This window comes from Euprymna scolopes, chromosome 16 (assembly GCF_053919585.1).
Source record: "Euprymna scolopes isolate OS-2025 chromosome 16, ASM5391958v1, whole genome shotgun sequence".
Lineage (NCBI taxonomy): Eukaryota > Metazoa > Mollusca > Cephalopoda > Sepiida > Sepiolidae > Euprymna > Euprymna scolopes.
The window spans coordinates 86988705-86999411 of record NC_136497.1 but is presented as its reverse complement, the minus strand read 5'-3'; the positions used below and the strand labels follow the sequence as shown (position 1 = coordinate 86999411).

General features: G+C 37.5%; 1 protein-coding gene across 1 annotated transcript in view; it reads right to left on the bottom strand.

Moving 5' to 3' along the window:
• Window positions 1-1458: 1458 nt before the first annotated feature.
• LOC145296269 (uncharacterized) overlaps window positions 1459-10707 on the bottom strand; it is a 45902-nt gene continuing 36653 nt past the window's right edge. The window contains exons 4-5 of the mRNA XM_080142471.1: window positions 8146-8266; window positions 1459-3138 (exon numbers count right to left, since the gene is read on the bottom strand). Of these exons, the coding sequence (XP_079998597.1) occupies window positions 2712-3138; window positions 8146-8266 (548 nt within the window). The 3' untranslated portion in view covers window positions 1459-2711. The remainder of the gene's footprint in view (window positions 3139-8145; window positions 8267-10707) is intronic.

The following is a 10707-nucleotide window of genomic DNA, read 5'->3' as shown; positions in this document are numbered from 1 at the left end:
GTGATTTGACAGTCTGCAATCTTTCTGGTATTTCTTGAATTCGTCTGCCGCAATACTCTGGCGAAAGGGCATCCTACTTCTATTTAATTTTTGTCCAAAGTTCTTCACGATTTTACATTTTATCATTGTGTAGCTGTTGCTTAATATAATGCCATGAGTTATCGATAGGATTGAGGTTTAGAGTTTATGCAGATTAATCTAAACACGGAATATCACGCTCTGTAAGCAACGTCTTTACATTGCCAACTGTATAAATGCATTATCTTGCATGAATATGGGATTATCATCAAAACTCCGGCCAAAAAAGGGTAAAAAATGTTCAGTCAACATACCAATGTACTTGATCGAATTTATTCGACCTTGCATTCGAACTATAGGCCTGAAACCATTGACAGTAATAACTATTCACACCAAAACTTAACCTCCACCACCTTATAGCGTTGAAACTGTCTACCTAGGATACAATTCTACGCCCTCCCTTCGTTGGACGTACTGCCTACCATCACTGCCTAGCGTATTGAATTGTCTTTCGTCGCTAAAAATCACGTTCGACCAATATGAAGAGTCATGGCCTTCATTGCATATGACGAATCCAGACGGCGCTTTCTGTACTTTACAGAAATCATTGGATTGCGTCTTGCAGCACAGCCTCGCAAATAAAATTCCTTTAATCTGTTTTTAACTGTAGAACGAGAGCACTTTTTGATAAGATTACACTGTTGTTGGATTTTGGGAGCTGTTTCTAATTGTTTTCTGAGGCGCTAAATCTTGATAGCATTGTATACTCAGTAAGATTCATTTCAGGACAGCCAGATTTAGGGGCACGTCAATGACAGGGTCACATTTTTAGAGTTTCACTCCGCTAATATCTGCAACATACAAAAGAATTTAGGTCATGAATCCATAATTTTATACATCATAACATTGCAGTTTACAATTTTTATGATTTATCAGGGTCGAATAAAATAGGAATATATATATATATATATATATATATATATATATATATATATATATTATTATTAACTTTTTTTATTAATGGTGTAAATTATTATCTTTATCAGTTGTATCAGTATTTTTTCACTCGAAATCCGGTGCACTATTCTTCAAGAAATCTACAAAATTATTGCTTCCAAGTATTGTATACAATATTATGTTTCGTGGTTTTAAATATAATTTGCATATGGCAGAAATGGTTTCGATCAGAAAGTTGAATTGTAAAGGAGAACGAGTCTAGGATTTGACAGAAAAGAGAACACGGCTAAATTAAGAAGTCGTGCTATTTACGTGAATGTCATAGGTTAATGACAAATTATTTTATTTCTGAATTACAAGCTATTTTTCGCATTAAGAAAAGTAAAATTGATGCGACCATGTCGGAAGTCAGACTTAGAATTAGCATGCTTTGAAGAAATTTAAATTACGAAACGTGAGTCAGATTTTTTATGGTTGCCGTCGGCAGGATTGGGACAATTGTTTATACAATTCGAAAATCGAACGGTGTTTTTAAATTGGAGTTTTCGCCTTAGAAAAAATGAAACCATGAGTCATAATTGTGATTCAAGTATATGAAGCCGTTTATTGAGGGATAGTTTTGTTTAGCCGTGTATGAAAGGCAAGTGTCTGGCCGTGTGTGAAGGGCTTACTGTGTTTAACCGTGTATGGAGGGAAAACTGTATCTGGTCGTGTGACGAGGGTACGTCTCGCAATGTGTTGAAAACTAGTTATGTCCGGCGTAAGTAGACAGCTAGCAGTGTCTAGTCGTGTGTCAAGGACTTGCTGTGTATGAAAGTATATCGAGGACTAACTGTGTCTGGTCGTGTATTGAAGGCTAGCAGCGTTTAGCTGCGTATCTACATCATGCTACGTTTGTTTAAGTATAGAGGGCTAGTTTTGTTTGGCTATCTATTGAGCATTAGAGATATAAGTGCTGATCTGAGCACGGGTTTATATGATGCCAAATGATATTTATAGATAAAGAAAGCGTGTGGTTTCAAAATATAATTCGCATATGAGAGAGGTTGTGAAAAAAAAATTAAGGAAAATGAGCTTCATATTTTGTAAAAAGGGGAAGAGCGCAACGTTAAGAAGTCGCCAATGTCGTAGGAGTGCTGACATTATGTTATAGATTATAGCTTCGGAATATTTTATGCGAATTAATAATTGTTATAAGTCGGACTGCTCTTACAATTCTTACGTATATTTACACAATTTTCAACGAATATTACCGCCTCTACACTTTCCAGGTGTTCCTTTTGAGCTCGGAAATGTCGAACCCGAGAATTTGTATTGCATTTGGAATTAATTTATTTTTAATTAGGTGGGATATATAATTTCCGTTATCTTGTAGTAAACTGATGCCATTTTTATTATTTTTTTACGGAACATTCAACTTCCAGCTGAATATTACTGAAAACTGACAATTATTTACCAACTTATTCGTTCCGCAATCGGCCTATGCATATCAGTTGATGGTTATATCTGCCCTCAAATTGTGACAATAATAGTCGAGATTAGAAAAGCAGTTCAAATACAAAATACGATATTTTTATATCTTTTTTCATATACCGTTTTAAAACTAGCCTTCTTTTTTTGCAATGTACAAACAATAAAAACGCTGTAAATCCTCACCTTATCGTAAATAATGTAAAAAGGATCGTGATTTTTTTTTTATTTGTTTAGTATTCAGTTGAATTCATTAAGCAATGCATTTATTCTGTCTTAATCTTTGGGAATGGTGTATACGTATTTATATTTGACTGAGTTGATTTATAACCTAATGTTGAACTTAAATTACTATAAAGTATACTTTGAACATCCACTACAATTAATGGTGTAATCCCATTCGACAAGAATTTTTGTGACAATATGGATATCACTGCCTTGGCGCACCCACGACCGCGATACTTGGGGTGAACGTAGAGCATGCCGATCCCTCCGTATTCTTTTCCAACCGCATAGGCTACCGGTTGATTTATGGAATTGAATAAGCAGGTGTTTGGGTAACTATTTATAAGTAATTTAATAAATTCCTTATAGCTGTCGAAACTGTCCTCCTCTGTATATTCCGAATTCTGGACAACCAAATCAGCATATTCTGCAGTAAGGGTGCCGACAATCAGATCTGTGGGGGCAGGCCTGAAAATGGTGAAAAGATATATATTTAACTATATATATGTATATATATATATATATATATATATATATATATATATATATATATATATATATATATATATATATATATAATTCGTTTTTTGTTGTTGTTGTTTTTTTTTTTTTGTAAACTATGCACGTTTTCAATTAGATTGCACTCTTTGCGTATACCAAACCTGTTTCGATAAAAGGTCAATGTTAGTTAAATATGTTAAAAAAACAGTGTAGCTATACTAGAGTTACATTACAGGGTCTAAATGTTTATTTTTCTAACCAAACAGCTTTTTTCAGAATATTAATATTTTGGTTCCGTTTTTTTTTTACAAATTCGTTTCGTTTTGCCGTAATTAACCGTTAATGTCAATACCGACTTTTCCTGTGCATATACTCAGAAAAATAAACCCAAAAAATGTTATTAGAAAGAAAAAAAATACATGACAATATAATGCTAGAAAAAAGAAAACTCATAGACAGCTCAGCGTTTATTATTTGTTTAGGTAGGCACTCCAAAATATATTGCTAACACACACACTATATATATATATATATATATATATATATATATATATATATATATATATATATATATATATATATATATATATACTAGAATATTTTGTTTCGGTTCAAGTAAAATTTCACTAAGAGCCGTAAAGTTTTGCAGAAATTTTATGTCACTTTACAAAATATAATAATTTTGACGCTTCTGAATTTTGGAGATGAGGATTGGTTATTTGTATTATTATTCGTCGGATTACTGTTCTCACTTTGAGTGTGATTTCCACAACGTTTCGGTCGATGTAACCTCCGACGTTTTATGGTGTATCTTGTCGAACTCGGGAATGTTTCTGTCGAACTCGGGAATTTGGACGGAATTTCGAGCGGAACCCTTTATTTACTTCACGGGAGTAGCATGCTCTTTTTCCGTCAGCCATGACTGGATAGAGTTCCTAAGTAATTTACAATTGCATTTTGTCGGTCACCCACACTGAGGATTGAACCTTCAACCTTCAGGAGAATATCACTTTTACAATTGATTTTTCCAAGTACTCTAATCACTGCGCCACGTGTCCTTGCGGTTGAAGGTTGAAGGTTCAATCCTCAGTGTGGGTGACCGAAAAAATACAATTGCGAATTACTTAGGACCTCTATCCAGTCATGGCTGACGGGACAAAAGCATGCTACTCCCGTGAAATAAATAAAGGTTCCTCTAGAAATTACCGATTTCGAGAGAAACATTCCCGAGTTTGACAAGATACACCTGAAGAAGGTCGGAGCTTACATCGACCGAAACTTTATGAAAATCACACTCAATATGGGAACAGTAGTCCGATGAATAATAATACGAATGATAATTTTGTTCACCTTTACGTTGGAAGTCATGTAATTATTTTTATTCTCGAAAATGTCTTCAAATTAGGCATAAACATAATGAAATTAAAATGAAAGGCAGTTACGAATTAAACTATGTGCACATTTTATATATTTTAATTGGCTAATTAGAAGATGATCTCATATTTTGCTAGCTCTAAACTTTTTCAACCGTTAAAAAAGAATGAAATTTAAGAAATATTATTTTATTCATACGCACTTTTAAAATGTCGAAAATCGAAATTATCTTAATATTTAAGACGAGATCATTGCATGGCACGAAATTAAATTTAATTAAAATGAAAACCGTGTTCTGAAATTCATAATGGTCGGTTAAGTAGTTGATAGATTCATCTCTTATATACCAATCATTGTTTACCAGTGCTTCTTTACCAATGCTTCTTTACCAATGCTTCTTTACCGCGGTGTAAAAGACTCACAAGTGTATAAAACGATAGACATCACTTAACAATAATAGTATCGAAAATAACAATCTACAAAAGAGATAAAGCAAGAAGCAACAAATTGAGATGGAGGGGGGGCTGCATAGCGGAATAAAGAAGGATACAGTTCACAGACAATGTAATGAAATAAGAAAACATTGGAAGATTTAAGGCTAGTTATACTTCGGGATATATAAAGGTGACCGTGTAATATACAGTTAATTTTTATTTTAAACACCAAATAAGATGTAATTATATCACATGTGCACCGATAACCTTAATGCAGTTTTGCATTCCGCAATGAAATACTCTACTTTCATCTGACTAGCAGTAAATTATTATTTACTTTCGATGTATAAACCCTGTGAATCGCTTTATTGCAATTAAATATTTATTTTTTAATTTTGAAATTGCTATGGAACGCAGATGAGTGAAATTTCGTACACTGGTAAAGATAAGAAGGTGACTTATTTCCCTGATTCCTATAAAATTGGGACAAATATTTGGAAAATTATGCTATTATATATTTTTTCTGGTATTTTAAGTGCGTATCACTTCATTGCAAGTCTGCCAAAATACCCAGAAAGGGTTGATTGGCAGCTAGTAAAACGGAACGCCTTGTTGCAGCTCTTGCGAAAGGTTTATCTCTAGCCAGGGAGCTTGAAAGAGATCGAAGAACGTTGTCTTCATTTGTTGAAAATCCAACCATCAAACCAAGGAAGGATAAAAACGCAAGAAAGTCAGTTTCTGCTTGTGATGTAAGAAAAATTCGCCGTCAACTTATAAAGCAGCTGCGTAGAAACAGTGTTGCTATATTTAACAACATTGGAATACCTACCTTGTCCAGAAATACACGTTGCAATGTCTTAAATGAAATTGCAAGAAGCATTAATCCCATAGCAAGACCTGTTTTAAACCAAACTCATTAGGAAAATGTTTGGCTAGGGCTCAGAAATACATGAAAACCAACTTCGAAAATGTTCTTTTCACCGATGAGGCTAGAGCAACCCATGATGGACCAGAAGGGTTGGCCAAATTTTGGAGTCTTCAAGAAGTCCATACCCCCCACAAATTCCATCGTCAACAGGGAGCTGGAGATGTCATGTTGGGATGGAATAATCTACGGTTAACTAATTAGACCATTTCGAGTGCCAGAAGAGGCCAAACTGGCGAGCCAATCTTATATTTTATTTTTTAATCAGCATTTATCACCATAGTTTAGTGACGTTCCATTGGCACGTCACCGCAAATTGATTTTTATGAATGACAATGCGCCACCTCACTCTGCAAAGGCTACGACATCCTACCTAAAGTGATTGGGCATTAGTGGAGAAAAGTTTATGACATTACCACCTTGTCCTCCAGCTATAAACCCAATTGAGCGGCTCCGGTCAATAATAAAGATGAAAGTTTATGAAGGAGATGTTAAATTTTCGTAGAGGGATGAAGAGTGGAGAAAGAGTTTGGAAGTTTCCTATGGCATCATATCGTCTCCGATTCGCCAGTTGACATCAGCAGTTTACAAGAGACTACTTCAATTGATTTTGGAACATGAGAGCTATGTTGATAAATAAATATTTACTTTAAAAATATAACGTGAAAATCGTTCCAGTTTTTGGTTGGTTGGTTGTTTTTGTTTTACGGCATATCAAACTTTTTCAGGTTATTTTATGCCGAATCTAGCTATTTTGAGGAACGATTTTTAAAGGAGTGTATATATTTTTTTTAATTCAGATTCTATTTAATCCATAGTTGGGACCCTAACAGGTACTACAACTCAGGGTCAGAGTGGACCTGGGAGCAATGGCAATTAAAGGGTGGCTCCACACTCCCGAAGGCCCGCAAGGTGGGGCCTCACCATCGGATATAGTTTTAGGTCATATCCAGTACCATTCCCGTTTTTGGTTAATATTGTACCTAGATATGTTTTTTTTATTTCATATAAATAGAAATATGAAGTTAGAATATGGTTTTATTGCCGAAAATATACATTTTTACACACTTGCAATAAAGTGCTACACACATAAAATTACCAGTAAATAGAGAAATTAGCATAATCCTAAACATATTTGTTGAGATTCCACAAAAATCAGGAGATAACTCACCTTCTTGTGCTGTGCCACTCTACCAAATTCCACTTCTCTGCGTGTCATAGCAATTTCAAAATTTAAAAGAATATTGACCCGTAATAAAGCGATACACATGGTTTAGATCTGTACCCTGTTGATTCATGCCTCGGACCATTGGGATTCTCTTCCTCCCTTTTACTGTTTACTTGACCCTACTAGAACACAGAGGTTTAAATGCAACGTGAACAAAATATTCCGCATCTGAATTGATTTCCTATAAATGGTCCTTCTATCGCTGTAACATCGCATGCCTCCTGTGTTGGTGTAAATAAAATTTAGAAAATAACAACTAAAATTAGCGTGATTCATAGAGTTATGTCGCCATACATATCAGAAAATGATTGCACACGGTGTCGTTCCAGACGCAAAGCGTTTTCTTTTAAACTCCAGAACTTCAATAGAAATAAATGAGTAAGTAATATGAAAACGATCAACCCTTAGTACTTCAGTATGTATTTCTTTCAACATTACTATTCTCAATGCACTTTAGTCTGGAATTCAGTTATACATCTCTGTTTCTGACGTACAACCGTGGCAGGAGATGATTTCCTTGTGTCTCGCACTGTCAATATTTGCAACAGGAAGATGAAAAAGCTCAGGTCATTAATGTCGCTATAACAATGCAATTTGCAATCCCTTCAGACTCATTTAGGTGAAACAAATTTAGAAGATTTAATTTTAAACCGATATCGTATTTGTAGCTTGGAAATCTATACAGCGTTGCATTTGAATTTTGAGTAAAATCTGATAAAATGCTCCGCCATAACAATATATGATATTTTAAGGCTTTGTTTATTGTTTTTTTTTTATTTTCAAGTGTCTGAAAATTTGGATCCATTCTAGAATTTACGATCAACCTCGGATAAGGTAATCATGTTTTATTTTGAAACATTTCAGTAAAAAGAAACAATTCGTATAAAGGCAACAACCCAACGTCTGAATAGTCTAAATAATACAAAGTTCTGTGCGTGATTTACGATGATTAATTTCTTCATAATATTTTTTATTTCGAAATATATTAACGAGAATATAACTCATATACTTACATGTTGGTTACTGTACCTTCCGTCAAACAAAATACGTCGTAATGTTTGTCATCACAGAATAAACCATAACCATTTTCTACTGCATATGTTTCCAACACAACTCTTCTTTCTTCAGTTAAGGCTACAATAACAAATCAAATCAAAGTTATTCGCATATATTTTAGCATCGACACTGTAAAATGTTTTTGACTCCTAATGGGGGTAGTTATTTATTTGGTGTCCACCATACCAAAATGCGGCACAAGGCCGGAAGGTGGAAATAAGCAAGCTTCCTAAAGGAGGGACACTCTTGCCCAATCAAAAATTGCCTGTGCAGCCCCGTCCGCATTCCCCGGTAGGGGCGCCTCAGGAAACAAGTAATTGACTTGCCCCACCGGAAAGCCCGGTGGCAAGGCATGGGAGGGTAGACCTCCTAGGTAGTACCTAAGCGGTGTACCTCAGTCCGACAGATGCTGTGTCATATCTGGACCCCTCACCTGTTGGGCTGTGTCCAGAACTGATTCTTGACGAGTACTCTACCCTGGCTCCCTGCATCCGAAGCCGCTAGGAGACACATCCCCATCAGAGAACTAATAGGGTTAGTTATTTATTTGGTGTCCACCACACCAAAATATGGCCAAGGCCGGAAGGTGGAAATTGGAAAGCTCCCTTGCCTCATCAAAAATTGCCTGGGCACCATCGTCGGCATTCCCCGGTAGACGCGCCTTAGGTGAAAAGCAATTAACTTACCCCACCGGAAAGCCCGGTGGAAAGGCCTGGGAGGGTGGATCCTTGGTAGTACCCAAGCGGTGTACCTCAGTCCGACAGGTGCTGGGCCGTATCTCGACCGCTCACCTCTCGGGCTGAGTATCCAGAACGGATTCTTGATGAGTACGACTACTCTGTCTCCCTGCAGCCGAAGCCGCTAGGAGACACATCCCCATCAAAGGACTAATGGGGGTAGTTATTTATTTGGTGTCCACCACACCAAAATGTGCCACAAGGCCGGAAGGTCGAAATAGGCAAGCTCCCCTAACGGAGGGTCACTCTTGCCTTGTCAAAAATTGCCTGGGCACCCCAGTCGGCATTTCTCGGTAGCGGAGCCTCAGGCGACAAACAATTAACTTGCCCGACCGGAAAGCCTGGTAGCAATGCCGTGGAGTGTGGACCTCCTAGGTAGTACCCAAGTGGTGTATCTCAGATCTCAGTGGTGTATCTCAGACAGGTGCTGGGTCGTTTCTCAGCCCCTCCCCTGTCGGGCTGAGTTTCAAGACTCTGTCTCCCTGAAGCCGAACTCGCTAGGAGATACATTCCCATCAGACGAACTAATGGGGCTATGCTTATTTAGCCCTTCGGCCTCGACCTTTGCATTATTTACTGCCAAGACCTCATTTGCGGTCCGAAGAAGCTTAGGCACGAGGGCCAGTAGGGTCAGTTGAGTGTACGGGGGTCTTTCTATCTACTTTGATAGGTCTTGTGTGGAAAGAAAGACTTTATTAGTTTTCCCTACACTAGGTTTTCTATCATTCTAAACGCTTCATTCTTACCATTGACCTGCTTAAAAACGAACTCCCCAGCTTACAGAATGGTAGGTGATTTTTTGGTTCTGAAAAAAAGTAAAATATTTACAACAAACAAAACAGAAAAATATTTACATAAGTATTTTTAATTAATTGATGGGGGTGAGATGAAGGGGAGGGCGGCAAACTAGCAAACACCCAAAAAGAAAAAAAAATAAATAACCAAACAAAATGCCTATAGGGGCGGGTTAATAAGGGGGCCCTCCCTACCTACACTCGACTGTCTTTCGTTTCCTCAAACAAGGTCGAAAGCAAGCAGGCCGTCCCTTAGTTGGGAGTGGGGGATCTAAGGGACATTATTTCCAAAAATAACTTGTATCGGGCTGGGGTCGTAGGGGATGGACGGCGTCTTCCAAGGTAAATAAATACGCAAAGGGGTAGCAGATCGGGGGCAAAACAAAGTGGGGGACTGGGCATCCTTGGAAGTTCCCCTAGTGCCGATCGAAAAAACAAAGCATCTGGGAACAAGATCGATTCACATATCTGCCCTAGTCTAAGACTTAATAATGTTCTTTTTCCACTCTAGGTGGTTACTCGACCTAACTAAGCTACCCAAAAAGACTTTGATTGTCAGGGCTGGGTTCTGAATGAAACCGGCACCATCGGACCAATACCACTAGGGCGGGAAGACGAACTCGAACCTACCGCCTCGTCGTATGCACAAGTTAGTGCTGTGCACCCCCATCCTATTAAAGTCTATGCGATGTAATATTTTCCAATCGCACCTGATCTTTATTTTAAGTTGATGCTTAAAATAAGCAACCAGATCCCGATCCGAAACAGATCCAAACCCATAAACAATATTAAGACGCGGAACCCACGTCACTAGCCTAGCTACTGCTAGGATCGCTAGAAAAACCAACCGTTTTTCCCTAGTAAACGGCGGGTCCATATTGCTGACAACGTACGCTAAATCATGTGGCACCGACTGCTCGAGGTCGATGCGAGCCGTTACCTCCCGGCGTACTCCCAAAAGCTCCGTAATCAACTGCAAAGATAAAAC